Raw genomic sequence first — 20,572 nt, 5'->3', positions numbered from 1 at the left:
TTCCTCCAGTATCTTAGTCCATTTTGTGTTGCTCTAAGAGAACACCTGAAAATGGGTAGTTTATAAAGAAAAAAGATTCATTTAGTCACACTTCTGCTGGCTGGGAAGTTCAAGGTGCATGGTGCCAGCATCTACTTAACTTCAGGTGAGGGTTTTTCTCCTGCCTTGTACTATGGCAGAAGGTCAAAGGAGAGGTGGACAGATGTGAAGATGAATCAAACGTGAGGAGGAAACTCCCTTTATAACAATCTGTACCTGAGGGAAAGATTCCATTTCTGCTAGAACTAATCTAGTCTCACAAGAGCAATAAATCACTCACAACTTTGAGAAGGCATGAATCTATTGATGAGGGCAGTGCCCCCATGATCCAGACACCTCCCACTAGGCCACATCTCCCAGCACTGCCACACTGGGGATCAAACCTCAACATGAGTTTTGGTGGGGACAAACCACATCCAAATCATAGCACCCAGATAATAGTACCATCTGCCATTTCTTACATGCTAATTTTCTCAAGGCACCATGTTAAATGCAAAATGCTTTTTACTAAATTACGTAGCCCCACCCTAACCTTATAAGTACTATTATTTTCCTCACTTTTCCGGATGCATAACCTGAGACTCATAGGAGTAAAAGTGAACCACTAATATATGAATTAACTTGAATTTGAGTTCAGTCCATAATCCACACTCTTAATTCTTGATTTCCCATGCTTTTTTTCAGTTACTATAGGCAGATGTAAAGATTAAAACACATTACCACTGAAGCTTTTATAACAATTAACTTCTCTTGAAATCATGTTAAGATTAAACTACAAACAAACTCATTTCCTTTCCAACATTCAAGCTGTCTTTGATAAATCTTTGTTAGCACATCTCTGCAATATCTAAAAAACGTTTTTGTCTGTTTGCCGGATCCCTGAAAAGTCATTTTGTACTTCGTGTCTTACCACACTCTTTCTCTGGAATGCACTGGGTTGAATGTGGCCTGTGAAGAATAGTTCCATCTTTGCACACACAGTCTTCTCTTAAGTTCAAACAGGAAGAGTGTCCATAGAACCATTGGTTCAGGCATGTTCTTGCTTCACAAGGTCGCACACAGGGTTGATATTCCTTCCCCTCTGGGCAACTCAGGGCTTTGAAGAATAGGAGACAAAATTTGCTAATGATGAAAGTAACCTATTTAAATTCTAGTAAAAGAAAGAAATGTTAGATTTCTTACAGAAAATGTATTTTGCAAATTTTAGTCTCTTCAAAGTCCATTTTTCATTTACTCTGTAACCATACATCAGAAACAAAGGCACCAATGTGTTTGCTTTTTGCATTTTTTGTAATTTTTAAGCATTTTCCAAGGGTCTACTAGTATTAGTTGTTATGGTGGGAAACACTTATCAGATGTATAACAAATAAATATCACCAACAGGCAGCACAAGTCTGGTTGGCATAAATAGACAATCAACTATTATGAAATTATTGCTCTGTGCAGTAAGAAGAGGTAACAGTCTACTTAGAATTATAACCGAAATATACTTTCAGTATATAAAACTCAACCAAATCATAAAAAAGAAAAATGCTGTTATGTTTAGGTTTGATCCTTCACTGTCAAAAGAAATTACTATTGCTGAGCAGTTTATAAATGATGTTTTAGAAAAGCCTTGTGGATTGTCAATGATTGTAAAAAGTCATACTATTAAAAATTGAATGCTCAGCTAGTGGGGTTATGAATTGGTACAATCTCAGTGGAGAATCATTTGACATTGTCTAGTGAAATTGGGGATGACACTCATTCCCAATGAATCAGCAATGCCCCTCTTGAATAGTGATTACCTCTCAGGGAAAAGAGAGAGGGAAGGGCTGGAGAAGGCACATAGGGAGCTTCATGTGTGATTGTTTTATTTCTGAAATTGAGTGATGCAACTTGTGTTTGTGATAGCTTCTTCTGTGCATTTTATGCTTACTAAATTCATTTGTGATAAAGAAAAAGAAGGAAAGAAGTGATTGCAAAAGTGATATTTATTTATGATTAAAAAATATTATTCAGTTAACAGTTACTTACAGCAGTAATCAGGTTTTCTCCACTGAATACAGATATCAAACTTGTTGCACAGAGCCACATATGCAGAAAGTGCATCACATTCATAGTTCCAAAAATAGGTATAATTGATCCACATCTTTTCACAAAAGTCTTTCGGTGAAACCTAGAGAAACATTTTGCTTTGAAATAAGTTATATTGTTTTATTTCTCTGAAAGCCCTAAGCTAGACTAAGATTATTTTGGAGAATCAAAGGGTAGCAAGTTAATGTTCATTATACTTCATCATAGACCTTACTTTTTTCAAAAATTCATAATATTAAACATCACTCTAAATACATTTAAATAAGACAAATACCATGTGCACTAATCTACACACATCTTTCTTATAAAGGTGGAAAAGAAAACAGTATGTGGAGCCAAGCAAAAATTTATTTCTAATATCCACTGTGGGCTACAATTGCCTTTTCTATATACTGAATAAGAGTTTGAAGAATTATAGATTAAGTTGTAAGCTCACAAAGCATTCTATAATGGTATACAGTATTGATTATTAAATAAAGTTACAAATGCTTCTCAAAACTTTTATTAATATTCAATGTTAGTTACATGGTTTGTAAAATTTGGCACACCTCAATTTAATTAGAGACTCATTTGTTCCTATAGAATAGGTTCCATTTTGATCTAGAGATACCTGAAATATAAATAATGTAGCATGTGACAATATTTATTCCACTTTTCTCTCAACTCATTATTCAGTAGGCACATACGAAGTATCTAAATTCAGATGCCAAATTCTGATACAGGCCAAAGTATCCAATAAAAATAATGATCATTGGCGAGGATGTAGGGAAAAGGTAACCCTTGCGCACTGTTGGTGGGAATGTAAATTAGTACAGCCATCGTGGAAGACAATATGGGAGTTTCTCAAAAAATTAAAGATAGTAATATTACATAATCGAGCTACCCTACTACTAGGTACATATCCAAAGGAAATGAAATCAGTATGTCACAGAGATGTCTGCACATCCATGTTTACTACAGCATTATTCACAAGGGCCAAAATACAGAATCAACCTGCGGGTCTGCCAAAGGATGAATGAAGAAAGAAAATTTGGTACATATACACAGGGGTACATTATTTGTGCTTTAAAAAGAATGAAATCCTGTCATTTGTGACAACATGAATGAACCCAGAGAACATGATGGTAAGTGAAATAAGCCAGGCACAGGAAGACAAATACCACATGATCTCACTCACATGTGAAAACTAAAAAAGTTGATCATATAGAATTGAGCAAGGAATTATAGTTACCAGGGATTGAAGTGCTTGGGAAGATGTTGTTAAAGGGTACAGAATTTCAGTTAGATGGGCAGAAGTCCAAGAGATCTATTGTACAACATGTTGCCTATAATAATATATATATATGCCTATATAATTATATTATTGAAAAATGCTGAGAGTGGATGTAAAGTGTTATCATCACACAAGTGAAAATCACATAAGGTAATGCATTTGTTAATTAGCTAGATTTCATCATTCCACAATGTATATACACTTCAAAACATCATGTTGTACACGGTAAACACATACAATTTTATCTGTCAATATAAAAATAAAATTAGATATTTTTAAAGATGCAGAAAAAAACCCTAAGAATCGACTTTCTTTTCAATGTCCTTTGTGAAATCTTCTCAGTTTCCAACCACCTTACTTTACACACAATACTTGCTTTAGTCACTAATAGCCTCCTTTTAATCAAATGCAATGAAACTGATATTCTAAACCCTCCCTGACCTCTCAGAAGCCTATATTGCCGTTAGCACATCCACTTGCTTAAAATGTTCTCTCCTTGAACTTCAAAGGTACCACACTCCGTTGCCTTTCCATCTATTTGGTCATTGTTTCTTCTACCTGCCTCTCACTCTGTTTTACTAGATCCCATCCTCAATGGTCATGTTCTGTCACTGAAAATGCTCTCCCCAAGCTCATCCATTCCCATGGTTTCTATCACCATTTGGGGCATTTAAATCTTCTTTATCTTGGTTTCTTCATATGTGAAGTAGAGTTAATAGTAACAACTACTACTACTTAAGATTGCTGTGAAAATTAAATGAGCTAATATATGGAAAATGTACAGAAAAAAACCCTGACACATCATAAATTATCATTATTCTTAAAATCCATATACTAATAACTCTTCCGACCTGATCTCTGGCCTCAACTTACCTCCTCTGAGCTCCCGAATTATGCTCCAGAGTTTCTGCTCAATGTTTTCACTCTGATGATGTACATGACTTAATCTGTCTGAAATTAAAAAAAAAAAAAAAATCCCTTCTCTACTTAGCCCACAAAAGCTGATTCTTCTGTATCCTCTACTTATTTAATAACTGATGAACACTTTCATCATTTTTTGGGTAACTAACTACACATCAGACAGTGTACTATGCATAAGAATAAAGGTAAATGAAACAGACCTGTTCTCTGCTTGTGGATCTCAACAACTACAAGAACAAAGCCTTTAAGTAAGATGAAGAGAAGCCACCATGCTAGAAAAGATTGAAAGAAAAAAGTATTCCAGTTGGGGAAATAGCAAGAAGTATAGCCTTTTGACAGAAAAAAAATAACTCTTGGAATATGAAGAAAGCTGAGAGGAGGCAACAATGTTGGAGCTTAGCAAACAAGAGGAGCATAGCACAAGATGTGGCTGGAGAAGTAGGTGGGCCAGATCATAGAGGACATTGACAGCCCTGGTAAGAACTTTGGAATGTAGTCTAAGTGAAATACAGTGAAGGATTTTAGGTAGAGAAATTCACACATTCTGTTTATAATTTTAAGATATTATTCTGCCTGCTTTGTAGAGATTTGCAAACGAGGATGAAGCTCAGTGGTAGAAAAGGCTACAGTAACCTAAACAGCATGGTACTAGTACCAAAACAGATACATAGACCAGTGGAACAGAACAGAGGACTCAGGAATAATGCCACACATCTACAACTATCTGATCTTTCACAAACCTGACAAAAACAAGTAATGGGGAAATGATTCCCTATTTAATATGTGCTGTTGGGAAAACTGTCTAGCCATATGCAGAAAACTGAAACTGGATCCCTTCCTTACACCTTATACAAAAATTAACTCAAGATAGATTAAAGACTTAAATGTAAGATCTAAAACCATAAAAACCCTAGAGGAAAACCTAGGCAATATCATTCAGAATACTCATGGGCAAAGACTTCATGACTAAAACACCAAAAACAATGGAAACAAAAGCCAAAGTTGACAAATGGGATCTAATTAAACTAAACAGCTTCTGCACAGAAAAAGATACTATCATCAGCGTGAACAGGCACCCCACAGAATGGCAGAAAATTTTAGCAATCTATCCATCTGACAAAGGGCTACTATCCAGACTCTACAAATAGCTACAACAAGCTTATGAGGAAAAAACAACCCCATCAAAAAGTGGGTAAAGGATAGGAACAGACACTTCTCAAAAGAAGACATTTATGTGGCCAACGAACATGTGAAAAAAAGTTCAGCATCACTGGTCATTAGAGAAATGTAAAACAAAACCACAATGAGATACCATCTCACACCAGTTAGAATGGCTATCATTAAAAAGTCAGGAAACAGCAGATGCTGCAGAGGATGTGGAGAAATAGGAATGCGTTTACACTGTTGGTGGGAGTGTAAATTAGTTCAACCATTGTGGAAGACAGTGTGGCAATTCCTCAAGGATCTAGAACCAGAAATACCATTTGACCCAGCAATCCCATTACTGGGCATCTACCCAAAGGATTATAAATCATTCTACTTATGTTTATTGCAGCACTGTTCATAATAGCAAAGACTTGGAACCAACTCAAATGCCCATCAATAATAGACTGGATAAAGAAAATGTGGCACATATACACCATGGAATACTATGCAGTCATAAAAAAGGATGAGTTCATGTCCTTTGCAGGGACATGGATAAAGCTGGAAACCATCATTCTCAGCAAACCAACACAGGAACAGAAAACCAAACATCACATGTTCTCACTCATAAGTAGGTGTTAAACAATAAGAACATGTGGACACAGGGAGGAGAACATCACATACCCTTTGTCGGGGGGTGGGAGACTAGGGGAGGGATAGTATTAGGAGAAATACCCAATGTAGATGATGGGTTGATGGGTTAATGGGTGCAGCAAACCACCATGGCACATGTATACCTATATAACAAACCTGCATGTTCTGCACATGTATCCCTGAATATAAAGTATAATTTTTAAAAAAAAGATGTAAGTAAAGAGAAGCATCTATTAAACTATCTGACGTTTTGTTTAAAAATATTGAATTATAAAGTTTTGTCATTGGACCAGGCAAGAGGTTATATTTGTCTGGATTGAAATGGTGGTGGGAAGAAATGCATGGATATTGAATATATTTTGGAAGTGGACTCAACATGACTTGGTGATAGCTTGGATGGAACAGACCGAGTATCAACAAGTCATCAAGAATTTCTTTATCTTGATATGTTACCCTGTTTAAGCTAGAAAGTTGAAGTCATCTACAAATGCTCACCCTCCCTTAGCACTAACATCTAATTGGTCCTTAAATCCTGCCCATTCCATATCCCAAATGTCTCCCAAATGCCATCTTTCTTTTCTGAACATGCCGCTATCCTCACTTGCTTCCCACGACCAGCAGAGTCCATCATCATTTTCCCAAAGTAGACTTGCTTTAAAAGAATTCAACAGGGGCGGGGTGTGGCAGGAGTGAAGAAGATAGGCAGAAAAAAAGAGGCAATTTTTAAATGATTTTTTAATATGACGGACACCAAAAAGTTCTTATACTGTTCCCACCACTTTTGTGAATATGTAAACATTACCACAATAAAAGGTTAAAACAAGAAAATAAATAAGAACTACTCAGAAACCTTTTAATTAGCTACCTTACTATACCTGCCTAGCCCATCTTCAGACTTTCATACAGATCTATAGAGCAAATTGTCATGACCCTCCCTTTTTTTTAGTTCTTAACTTTCCTTTTTCTCTTGCAACAGGACTTCAATCAAAGTAACTTTTAAAAGGGTAAAGAAAGAGAAACTTTATCTCAAGGTTGATTTGAGTTCAGCCCAAAGAAGTCACTATAAACTCAAAATTTCTTTAAAGTGTTTTTTTGAGATCATGAAAGTTTTACATTCTGGTATTTAATAGTCTGTGTCTTTTAAATAAAAATAATGTCTTACAACTTGAGGCTTTGAAAGAAAAAGAAATACACCCTGAGTATCTCATGACTTAATGGACACTTTGATATTGCATTCAATCCCTAAATATCCATGTAAGAAATCTGCGGTGAATTGAGGAGATCCAAGGCCAAATATCAAGTTCAGCATGATGGCAATACTATGTCTTCTCTTTCTCAGTTTTGCAATATCCAAGAACTATGTGGGTAAAAAGAAAATGCATTTTCCACTATTGTATGCACTGTGCCACAGTTATCACTGAATCATCATGACCAGAATGCAGCTAAAGACATTGTCTGAAGACACAGGCTACTGTGCATAGAATCCTCATAAGCTTTGTAAAGGTCTCTTTCAGTTTCTCAAGGAAACACATCTAGAGACTTTGAGTACTTGAGAGTCTGAAAGTACTAGTACTTCCTAGTGTCAATTATTTTATCTTATTCTCAAACTTTTTTTTATAGTATTTTTAATTGGTCACTCTTGAAAAAAAAAATCTGCAAAATAAGCCAATTTTGTGAGCTCTTCTTTACCATTACAGTTAAAATAATCCATTTACATTATTTAGGTTTTACTTTTTATCTTTTCTTTCCATGATGACAAATGAATTTTCAACTCCGACTATAAAAATATTATAGCCATGTCCGGGTATGATGGCTCACACCTGTAATCCCAACACTTTGGAGGCCAAGGCAGGTGGACTATTTGAGGTCAGGAGTTCGAGACCAACCTGGCCAACGTGGTGAAACTCCACCTCTATTAAAAATACAAAAAATTAACCAGGTGTGGTGGCACATGCCTCTAATCCCAGCTACTAAGGAGGTTGCAGTAGGAGAGTCGCTTGAATCTGAAAGGTGGAGGCTGCAGTGAGCCAACATCACACCACTGCACTGGATGACATCACTGCCTGGATGACAGAGCAAGACTCCTCAAAAAAAAAAAAAAAAAAAATATATATATATATATACACACACACACACACACACACACACACATATTTCATATATATTTTATAGATAGCCACTACCTTCTTTAATTAAATTTATTTATACCTATGCAGCAGATAAAATGGCAAACTAACTTTCTTTTGTTGAAAGAGATATTCAAACTATAATACTTAAAAAAATTATAAAAATGTATCCCATCATTGAACAGCCTATGAAAATACAAAAGCAAAATGTTCCTTGTGAAGGGAGTGACGTTGGGTTAAATGAGGATCATGGTGGACAAGCCTGACCTTCCACATGATTCTAAAACTAGTTCTGAAGAAATCTTTTGAGACAAGATTACTTGCTATTTATAAAAATAAACAATCAAGCAAAATATTCTAATAATTATCCTTAAATTCTGCATGACTGATTTTTAGATGTTACCCTAGGAATAGTTTTATATAGTTGTTGATTCAGATTTTCCAACATAAGACACAACATAACTTGGTGCCCATTTACATTTCTACAGTAAACAAAACCCACACTTTAAGTAAGCATTAAGGTATCTATTATAATTGTTAGATTAGCCACTTGTGCTAGTGTCCAATTCCTCCTGTATATTCGGATTTTAGGTCTCTTTTTTTGCTGTCAAATTCACTGGAGGATTTTTCTTTTGTTTGTTTTTGTTTTTTGAGATGGAGTTTCACTCTTGTCATCCAGGCTGGAGTGCAATGGCACAATCTCGGCTCACTGCAGCCTTTGCCTCCTGGGTTCGAGCAATTCTCCTGCCTCAGCCTCCTGAATAACTGGGATTACAGATGTGTGCCACCACATCCAGCTAATTTTTGTATACTGGAGGATTTTAAGAGAAAAGCGGAAGCCATCACAGACTAAATGGTATCCTGTGTTGCTTCATTATGCCTTGAATAGTCAAGCTGAAAGTTTCCTGATATAATCAACCTTTCAAGTTCCCAGTTAAAAATGCAATTTAAAAAAATCATGATGCTTTAAAAAGACAGACTAAAGTGGCACTGCAATGAGTTTTAAAGTATTTGCTATTTCTTCATGTTTATGTGCATGCATTTAAAAAATGTGAACATTGAAAACTTATTTGCATCCAAATCTCCATGTAAAACTGAAGCTCCACAAAGACATGCCATTTTTATCCCATGACTTCATACTTTTGTCTTTTCCCTCAGGGAATGCACAGGGCAGCATCAAAGATCATTCACAGTGAGCTCCTTCCTGACTTGACAATTCCCTTGCTTTCCTTCCCTGACTCTTCCCTTCATAGATGTTGCACCAAACTCTTTCAATGTTTTCCTCACATGGCCTTTAAACAATACTTTCTCTTGCATATACAATCAGCTCTTCTTATCCAGGGTTTCCACATCCATAGATTCAACCAACCACGGATGAAAAATATTCAGAAAATCCGACGTGAGAGATATCTGGCTGCGACATCTGTCACCCCATTGACTGCCCGGGTTGATTTGGCTGATCTGGCTTACTAGGCAAGTGTACCCTTCCTCCCTCACTGCTGCATGTACGTCCCTCCTGAAGGTGCACATTTGGTTGAAAGTGAGAGGTGACAATGTACTAGCAGCCCTCGCTCTCAGCACCTCCTCGGCCTCGTCGTCCACTCTGGCGGCACTTGAGGAGCCCTTGAGCCCGCTACTGCACTGTGGGAGCCCCTCTCTGGGCTGGCCCAGGCCGGAGCCAGCTCCCTCTGTTTCCGGGCAGGTGTGGAGTCCCAGGCACGAGCGGGAACCGGGGCTGTGAGTGGTGCTCACAGACCAGCACAAGTTCCTGCAGGCACTTTCCCGCCGGCACCGGCGCAGGCTCGGTGGGCGCCACACTCAGAGCGCCAGCTGGTGCCACCTGGCCCAGGGCAGGGAGGGGCTTAGCACCTGGGACAGCAGCTGCTGAGGTTGCACCAGGTCCCCCAGCACTGCGGGCACCTCAAATTCTCGCTGGGCCTCAGCCGCCAGCCCGCGGGGCAGGGCTCCTGACCTGCAGCCTGCCATGCTGGAACCTCCCCCACGGTGGGCTCCCACAAGGCCCAAGCCTCCCTCCCCGAGGAGCACCACCCCCTGCTTCGCAGTGCTGGGTCCCATCAACCGCCCAGGGGCTGAGGAGTGCAGGCCTGGCTAGGGACTTGTGGGCAGCTCCACCTGCAGCCCCAGCGCAGAATCCACTAGGTGAAGCCAGCTGGGCCCCTGAGTCTGATGGGGACTTGGGGAACTTTTATGTCTAGCTAAGGGATCGTAAATGCACCAATCAGCACTCTGTGTCTAGCTCAGGGTTTGTAAATACAACAATCAGCACTCTGTGTCTAGCTCAGGGTTTGTAAATACACCAATCAGCACTCTGTCAAAATGGACCAATCAGCTCTCTGTAAAATGGCCCAATGAGCAGGATGTGGGTGGGGCCAGGTAAGGGAATAAAAGGAGGCTGCCGGAGCCAGGCAGCAGCAACCTGCTGGGGTCCCTTTCCACACTGTGGAAACTTTGTTTTTTTGCTCTTTGCAATAAATCTTGCTGCTGCTCACTCTTTGGGTCCACACTGCCTTTAAGAGCTGTAACACTCACCACGAAGGTCTGCAGCTTCACTTGTGTCAGTGAGACCATGAACCCACTGGGAAGAATGAACAGCTCCAGACACACGGCCTTTAAGAACTGTAACACTCACCGCGAGGATCTGCGGCGTCATTCTTGAAGTCAGTAAGACCAAGAACCCACCAAATTCCTGACATAAAAAGATGACCATCCCCGACAGAGGACCAGCCTTCAGTCAAGGATATAAGAGTAGCTGCACTCGCCTGCTAGAACCTCCAAAGAAGCTCTCAAAAATATTCAGAAAAAGAAAGTAAAAAAACAAGGATAAAATAAAATTATTGGGGCCATCAGAGCCTAAACCATGATGGCCATCAACTTCTCCGCCCACAGTTCAAATGCCTGTGGCATTACAACCTCAAATACAGGTTAGACAAGTACAACCCCCCCCCAAAAAAAAATCAAGTAAAAAACAAGAATAAAATAAAGAAACAAGAAAAAAATAAAAGCAAGAATAAAATAAAATAATACGAGAATAAAAAATAATAAAAATGTAAAAAACAATAGTGTAAAAACTATTCACATAGCATTTATCTTGCATTAGGTATTATAAGTAATCTAGAGATGATTTAACATATATGGGAGAATTGTACAGGCTATATGAAAATACTATACTATATTTTAGAAAGGGATTTGGGTGTCCAAGGATTTTGATATCTGTGGGGGTCCTGAAACCAACCTCTCACAGATACTGAGGGGCCATTGCATTGTTATCTCTGCCTGGAACTCCATCCCTCCCTCTTCTCTCCTGGCAAACTCATACTTCTAAACCTTTCAAAGATCAAAAACTCTGGGCTGGGCATGGTCGCTCATGCCTGTAATCCCAGCACTTTGGGAGGCCGAGGTGGGCAGATTACGACGTCAGGGGATCGAGACTATCCTGGTTAACACAGTGAAACCCTGTCTCCACTAAAAATACAAAAAATTAGCCAATGTGGTGGCATGTGCCTGTAGTCCCAGCTTCTTGGGAGACTGAGATAGGAGAATGGCATGAACCTGGGAGGTGGAGGTTGCAGTGAGCCGAGATTGTGCCACTGCACTCCAGCCTGGGTGACAAAGTGAGACTCCATCTCAAAAAAAAAAAAAAAAAAGGAAAGAAAGAAAAAGAAAAAATATCTAAAACTCCATAAAGTTTTCTCTAAACCTGGGCTCCTATATACCTCCATAATGTATATTTTAATGTATCTGCTCACAGACTTGACTTCCTACTAGGCATCCTTTTCATTTTCTATCACAGGAATCTAACACAGCGATTTCTATGTACTAGATGCTCACTAAATTTTAGTTAAATGATTCACAAAATACTGTATTTGTCCTTTGTCTTTAATGATGGATCATTTTGACAATATAGATTATTTAAAATGCCTACTAATCACTTAAACTCAGAAAGTTGGAGACTAATAAAGACCAAGTAAATTGAGTGAGTGACAGATTCTATTACAAGCATATGCCTAAGAAGCCAGGATCACAAGGAATTGATTAAAGCCTCACTGTATTGGTTTTGATACTGGGTTATCAAACATCATTGATCTCTGTCTCTTCGAGATATTTATTCATAGGACAAATTTTCATTTTTTGAAAGCTGTAGATATATTTCTAACAAAGCATAAAGAAAAGAAATAAAATTATCCTTCCTGTGCTTGTAAGCCTATAAACAATAAGTGATTCTGAATTCCAAAGCATACTGACAGAAGGTTGGGGGTTTTGTTTTCAGTAGAACATCACAGCAAGAAGAGTAACGTATTGGCTTTTACTCTCAACATATCTAACATGAAAGTATAATTTATGGTTGCTTCCAACTTACTTTATCATGACATGGAATGAAAATTCTTCTATTTAATAACTCAATGCAGTGGCTGCAGTCATGCTCAGTACAATTCCTAACAGGTCTTCTCATTGTTACTTCAAATGATTTCTCAATTTCCCAGCTCTCAATAAATAATCCTATGTCTTCCATATTTGTAATAATTGTGCCATTTTGCATCCTTAGATCATCATCTGGATCTTCATTGCAAACTCCTTGAAAGAATATGTGATAATTAGAAAAAATAAAACTTAAACCAGTGTGTAGACAGCACAACTAAATCAGTTAAATAATAGATTTTAAATGAATGAATGATTTACTGTATGAGGTGCCAAGTTTATGTATCCTTGAACTCTTACATCGAAAGAATTTTTTAAATTATGTTCTGATTTTTTGATAAAATCGTGTACAACTAACTGCCATAACCCAATAAGAAAGATATCAAAAGCCTAGAAGTCAAGATACATGAAGAGATCAGAGAAGATTAAGAAAGAAGACATTCATTCTGCTCCTATACTCTTCCATTACTACCACCGTCTTCTAACTTAGTAACTAGTTTTTGAGTTTGGCAAGGTACTTCCCACAGTAATGGATATTTGGTGATCTGCTCCCAGGCTTCCACTTCCCTGTGAAAACTCTGCCTGAAAATATTAAATATTTTTCTTTCAGGAGCTATCACTGCTCCATCACCTAGTGCAGGACATCATTCCAGGTGAGGGCTCTGATTGACATAAAGGTAATCTTCACTCCCTTGCATCAGCAACTGTTCCAGGTAATCCAGGCATAAACCAGCAAGCATGTAGTAGTCACCAAGGCACATAAATTTATTCAAATAGGGAAAACTTTGATCAAGTTCAAGACTTGAACTGGGAATTCTAGGACACAGGCAATTTCCCTTCCTTGGGATAACATGACCTGTTGATAGCTATAATGCCTTGACCTGCTGCAGCCTCTATCTTCCTGGAGAAAAGTCAAATTGTGGATGAGCTTACTCTTCATCAAATGCAGTGCAGAGCCAGGAAAGTAATGAGATCAGATCTATAATCATACCTTACCTGAATCCCATCCTACTTTAAGACATAATTTTTCTTAATTCCCAAGACTCTGGGCTATAAAATATATGAATAAAGATTTTCTTCAAACATCAAATCTTAATCCCCAAGTGAAGGGGTGGCCTGCCCCTCCACACCTCCAGGCGTTTCTCGTTAGGTGGAATGAGAGACTTGAGAAAAGAAATGAGACACAGAGACAAAGTATAGAGAAAGAAAAAGTGGGCCCAGGGGACGGGTGCTCAACATACAGAGGACCCACGCCGGCACCGGTCTCTGAGTTCCCTCAGTATTTATTGATCATTATCTTTACCATCTTAGAAAAAGGGAAGTGGCAGGGTAATAGGATCATCATAGGGAGAAGGTCAGCAGTAAGACATATGAATAAAGATCTCTGTGACATAAATTTAAGGAAAAGTGTTGTGCCTTGATATGCATATGTAAACATCTCCATAAAGCTTTTTAGGGCATAAAGAGCAGCATTGCGCTAGCAAGTCCCACCTTTCGCCCTAAGGCGGTTTTCTCCTTTCTCAGTAAACAGAACATACAATCGGGTTTTACACCTGAGATGTTCCATTGCCCAGGGACGGGCAGGAAACAGATGCTTTTCTCTATCTCAACTGCCAAGAAGCCTTCTTTCCTCTTACACTAGTCCTCCTCAGCACAGACCCTTCACGGGTGTCAGGCTGGGGGACGATCAGGTCTTTCCCTTCCCACGAGGCCATATATCAGACTATCACATGGAGAGAAACCTTGGACAATACCTAGCTTTCCTAGGCAGAGGTCCCTGCGACCTTTGGCAGTGTACGTGTCCCTGGGTACTTAAGATTAAGAGAATGGTAATGACTTTTAACAAGCCTGCTGCCTTCAGGCACTTGTTTAACAAAGCACACTCTGCATAGCCCCAAATCCATTAAATCTTGAGTCACCACAGCACATGTTTCTTGCAAGGACAGGGTTGGGGGTAGGGTCACAGATTAACAGCATCTCAAATACAGAACAAAATGGAGTCTCTTATGTCTACTTCTTCCTATATAGACACAGTAACAGTCCGATCTCTCTTTCTTTTCCCTACACCCAAGGAGATATATCAGGATGAATAAAGGTTGCAATGCCTCACTTCTGTAAATACACAGGGTACTACGTGCAATTAAACATTTAAAAAAATTAAGTGAACTACATGGTAAAGCAGCTACTATTTTTTAAGTCTAAACTTTTCTAGAGAAAGGCAATTGCAAGTAAAAATATGTTTTCACTGCAACTTCAGTCACCACTCCAGACTTCCTAGTGCTGTGTAGAATGAGATGTCAATATAAGCCTCTCACTCCAGTTTTCAGACTCTGGATAACAGTCTTACTCACCAGAAGCTTTTCAGCCAGCACCCAGCCTAGTGATCCTGACAGCACCCAGATTTCCCTTTAATTAAGCATACTTCTCTCATTGTGGAGGTCAAGGAATTTAGGGAATGAGCCCTGGTTAGCAAAAAGGTAATCCTAGCCCTCTCTCTGCAGCACTTAGTTAAGAATTCAGCTAGCAGAGTGGCTGTCTACATGAAAGCAAGAGCTAATAGTAGAGAAGGATAAAAAACATAAAAATCAAACAGAAATAATACCCTTCAACAGTGATAAGTTATAGGAGAAAACATGCATTTTCAGTCTCGGTTATTACTCAATAATAACTACTGATTTAGTACATATATGTACTAAATTAAGTATATACTCAATAATGCTTATTTCCAAATAATAACCTTAAGTCACCATAGAAATTTATGCTATGTTTAGCATGCTATAAACAAGTGAGGAACTAAGAAAACCATTTTAGCAAAAGTTTCCAATAAATGTGTACATTTTAAAACAGGAACTGTGGATATTTTGTGTAATTTGTTGAGGGCAAGGACTTAGCCACTCATTTTTGAGTTGTCAGCATCAAGGGTAATGTCAGACACACAGAAGGTGATCCATAAACTTTTGTTTAATTAAGATTTACTGAGATTAAAAATAGATATATTTGTACTAAACCAACATTTATTGACTGTGTGTATTTATGTGTTGTGTTTACATTAACTTTCACATGTAATCCAAACAATCTTGAAAATAGACATCACTGTCCCCTTTTAAAGATGAGGAAACTGACATTCTCTTAAGAGCACAAAGCTGTAAAGATAATAACCTGTGTTCAACTTTCTAGCAGACACCAGAGCCAGTACTCTTTTTATTTCATTATGTACCTACAGATATTTCTAATTTGTTTCCTTTGACTTAAAACTCTTTATATATCTGCATAATATATTACAATATTAAACCTAGATGTAATGGTATATCTAAGCCTTGCATTTCATGATAAAACTAGGACAAATATTCTGAACATTGTGTTCTTTCAAGATGACTTAAACGAGTTTTCTCTGATTTCAAACTTTTAAAAAAATTAAGAGGAAACAAAGATACACAAGCCTTTAAACTTTCTACACCTCATTTGTATCACTTATAAATTGAAATAACACTATTGTCTACTTACTAGATCTTAAAATTAAGTGAATTAAAATATGTAAAATAATGCCTGATGCTTCATTAATGCCTAATAAAGACGAGCTAGTGGAAACACAAACAGCATCATAGTAATAGCAGTAAGCATATATTTTCATAAAATACCCAAATTGAAGTGTTATTTCCTGCTTCCTAGTGCATTTATGGAAAAATCATTGCTTCCTTCAGTATTTACATGGGAACTGAAAGTTAATATCACATCTCAAATCTGAAAAATGGGGCAACAGGGCCCAAAATGGTATAGCGTGAATAGAAAAAAAATAATAATAATAACAGACAAAAATCAAGATTTGAAGGGCAGCGCTCACCACAAAGTCCTTCTGTGTAGGATGACAAGTTAAATCGGAGGCCAAAATGAATGTCTATGATTCCTGTAAGATGAGACCACTTTATGATTAGTCCAGCTGGAGTAGTAATTACATACATTGAACCAGAATCGTCTATGGACAGTTCCTGACTTGAAAATGGCAAAGGCACAACAATGGAATCCACTTCTACCTAGAATAACATAAATACAACTGTTAAGAAATGTTTACTTAAATATACAAATTAGGAGAATACAGATTATTCCTTTATTCTGATTTAATGTAAACTGTTTTTTAATTTAAAAAAAGTATTTCTTACTGCTGCCACAACTTCTCAGAACCTTTAAGTTCTTTTATTGTTCCTTTGCTGTACCTTGCTCTAGTCAGTATTTGTTCTAATGTCATTGCCTTTCATTTTTTCTCTAAATTTAACTGTTTTATGTTACGTATGCTTTTATGTCTGTTTCCTTCAATTTATGTTTATATTAATAACACCATCCTTCTAATATGAATTTAAGATAATAATGTTATTTTCTGGACGTTTTTCTTAATCTGGATTCTTTCCTTGATCTGCTAAATCATTGTTTGCTTAGCTGCAGTGTTCATAACAATCATCTGTCAGGCTTGTTAAAGATCAAGATTCCCAATGATTCGACTTTCCAGGTTTGCATTGGATTATAGACTGTATTTTTAGCACGTACTAAATAAGTATAGACAGTCTATACAGGTATTTGGTGATACTAATGTAGGCAATCCAATGATTATACTTTGAAAAATAGTGCTTTAAATAATGGCAATGACATGAAGCCATGAGCTGTAACTAGCAGGAAATTTCTTGAAGCTATGCCTCACCAACCATTCAATTTCTCATTTTTATATCTTGTTCATACTGTTGTCCTTGAGCTGAAACATACTTTCTCTTTCTCTTCCTTCTTTCTACTTGTTCTTTAAGATTTATCTTAAGTGTGACCTCCTCCAAAAAAGACCTGTTCAACTCGCCTATAAACTATAAAACATTAAGTTACTCTTCTTTTTATTTCTATGATATCTTGGTCATAATTCTATCACTGTACCTCCTCTTGCTTTCTAATCAGCAGATAATTACATTATGCAAATCATGCACAAGTATATGTTACTTGACATCAGGACCTATGTGGTTTTTTCATGTTAAACTCTCACTAAGTGATTTTCAAAAATAACTCATCATTAGCTGAATACAGTGCCTGACCAGTGATGAGTTCATCTGGGGTCAAAAATAAGTCCTTCCACCCAAATGCTACAAATAATGACACTGACCAGCTTTGTGTTTACTTCTTACCCACTTCCTGTAAGTATATCAACCTCATCAAACTCAAAGGTATATGCAAATGCTATCATTTTTTAAAAAGTACCTTATTTATATATTTTGTTTTACTTAATTAAACCTTTTAAATATCTTCTTACATTTTTAGGCTCATTTTAATATTATTTTCAGTCTAGAATCTATGGACCTATGCTAACAGGTGGAATTATTTCCAGAAAGTGCATAGTACCTCAGCCATATTAAGAAAAATCTTTACACATTTTTTTTCATATTTTAGAGAGAATGACTTAGAACTGAGTGAAACACTGAGTTCATAACTCACTCCTGTTTGGCAAACATATGGGATAAGAGTTTTTCCTGTAAAAGCAAAAGGCTCCTTTCATTTTTTTATAATGCATTGCTTTTTTATAATGCATTGTGCTTCTTCAATTTATTTCAAAAAAGTTAAATATTTTTTTCATATTTTTTCTTATTTTAGCTATCTTATTTTTACCAAAAACTTAATTATGTCAATACTTCAAATCCACTCCTTCCATCTGTTCTTAACAGTCTTTATTCTGGTGTTCTTGGCTACTATACTTTTCAACATTATCATCCCTCTCCTTCATATCTTTTCCACTCTGTCTGATCTGAAACGTGATATTAACTCTGACAAAAAGAGGACTGGTCAATCACATTATCTCACCGGTCGCTAGTGTATTTAACATGGTTCCTGCAGTTAACCTCACAGGGGAAAATATTTGCAATAATTGGCACATTATTGAGATAAAATATAATATTAAGAAACACATTTTATATTGTCCATGAAATGATTAGTATATATAATAACAATTAAATTCCATTGATATGCTTAATTTTCCCTCTTATTGGAAATAACTGTTTATATAATTTATTTTCATCTAATGTGATAAAAACTTTTAACTTTGTGTTCTTACCTTTCTTGCTAACCGACTGACAATTATTTTATGTATGGATGTTGTCACATTTAACTTCTTAAAACAAAGTCCAGAGATTCTTCCAGAGGGAGCCTTAATTTGAAAAAAATTAAAACTTTACAGAGTTAAACATAATTGTAGTGACAAACAGAATGAATATACTAAACACTTTGCAAATACTCACTAGCTTTTTTAAGGATTTTCCATTCTGGAAAAAAATAAAGAAAATACTTTTAAATGCATTATTTGACTTTTTAAAACATTATTTGGATTAATATTATATGCCTCTAAATAGATTGATATGAAAGGTTTTCAGAAATGTTTCTGAAACATTATCAGAAGACCGATCTCAGTATCTCAGTGAGTTCTTGAGGTCCCTCCTCCTATGAGAATCCTTGATGTTGTAATAGACATCAGCTATAGATTTATAACAAAATGACTGTAAAAATTAATTATGACCCACCTGATTCATGGAACATTTTTCAATATGAGCAACTATAATTTCACCAGGAATTCTTACTAAGATATAAGAAGCCATGCTATATAATGCTGCATTGTTTCCATCAAATGTAATAATGCTCAGTTCTGACAACATGGAACACCGACCTACAAAAATGGTAGAAAGTGGATTTAGTCTATTAACTATCTGCATTTTTAGTAATAATTGCACTTTTTAAAAAAATCTGTTAAATTAGCCTTGTTATGGCTGACAACATATATACTATGATACTATACTGTTATATACTCTGAGCCAAAATCATAAATCCAATAAAGAAAACTCAAAAACAATAACTTTGGCTTGATGAGGTGAAAGGTTCAAAAAAGTAACACTCCCTCCAGATTGGGAAAAAAAAAAAAAAAGAGATCATCACTTAAGAAATGCAAACTTACAAGGACATTCCCACTCAGGGCAGCAGATATCACTGTTCACTTGAACTGGCCTTCCTCGGAAACCACAGTCAGGCATTTTCACCTCCTTTGGGCAATTAAGAGACCAGTTGTATAACTGCCATTCCATATTAAGGCATATGTATTGGCTACAATTATAAACAGGATCAAATTGCTGAGGCTGTTAATAAAAAAAGATTAGGGGTTTTTTTTCCATTCTCAATTAATGTTTTTAATTGATTTTTAAATTTCACATTAATATTGCCCATGTATACATTTATTAAATATAAAAACTTTTGAAAGATAAAGAATTAAAATTTCACTACAACTTCTTATTGATGTACCCTTTCTATAATATTCAATATGCGTTTAATGTAAGCCTTATCTTAATATTGATTGTGTATTAGATTACCCATATAGTCGAACATCTGAAGAAAACAATGTTCTCCTAAATTCCCTAGATTAGTTTTTTTGCAAGCAAATTTATAAAATGACAGCTGACCTTTCACATTATGTTGTGTAAAGCTAGCCTATGAATATAACTTCCATTAATGTCAACTTAAAAATCACAACTTAATACTATCTAAATATTTCATTAAAAATTTATATATAACATCAGTTTGACAGCACCTAGACTGTATAATCATAAGTTAATTTTATATGTAACTCAAAATGTCTAGGTAAACAAATAATAAATAAATAAGTGGTAGGTGTTTCAAAGTTTATAAATCACATTCCATTTAAATTATGGTAATAATTATAGCAATGCTAAACTAGACATTTTCTAATTAACCCATTTCATTCTCATAACTCTGTAAGGTAGATACTATTATTTCATATTTATTTTATAGATGAGTAAACAGTGTGGGGGTTAAAGTAATTTGCCCAAGGTCCCACAGATAGAAGATAGTAGAGACAGCATCTCAGTCCAGGCATTGT

At 36.6% G+C, this 20,572-nt stretch overlaps 1 protein-coding gene across 1 annotated transcript in view; it reads right to left on the bottom strand.

The window, feature by feature from the left end:
- Positions 1-20,572, bottom strand: part of OTOGL (otogelin-like) — a 166,363-nt gene that overhangs the window by 24,814 nt on the left and 120,977 nt on the right. The window contains exons 38-45 of the mRNA XM_011994393.1: positions 19,637-19,814; positions 19,209-19,351; positions 18,930-18,953; positions 18,746-18,838; positions 16,511-16,700; positions 12,611-12,825; positions 2,056-2,197; positions 950-1,135 (exon numbers count right to left, since the gene is read on the bottom strand). Coding sequence (XP_011849783.1) covers positions 950-1,135; positions 2,056-2,197; positions 12,611-12,825; positions 16,511-16,700; positions 18,746-18,838; positions 18,930-18,953; positions 19,209-19,351; positions 19,637-19,814 — 1,171 coding nt within the window. The remainder of the gene's footprint in view (positions 1-949; positions 1,136-2,055; positions 2,198-12,610; positions 12,826-16,510; positions 16,701-18,745; positions 18,839-18,929; positions 18,954-19,208; positions 19,352-19,636; positions 19,815-20,572) is intronic.

The sequence above is a fragment of the Mandrillus leucophaeus genome, unplaced genomic scaffold (assembly GCF_000951045.1).
Source record: "Mandrillus leucophaeus isolate KB7577 unplaced genomic scaffold, Mleu.le_1.0 Scaffold455, whole genome shotgun sequence".
NCBI classification, from domain to species: Eukaryota; Metazoa; Chordata; class Mammalia; order Primates; family Cercopithecidae; genus Mandrillus; species Mandrillus leucophaeus.
This window is presented reverse-complemented; position numbering and strand designations above follow the sequence as displayed.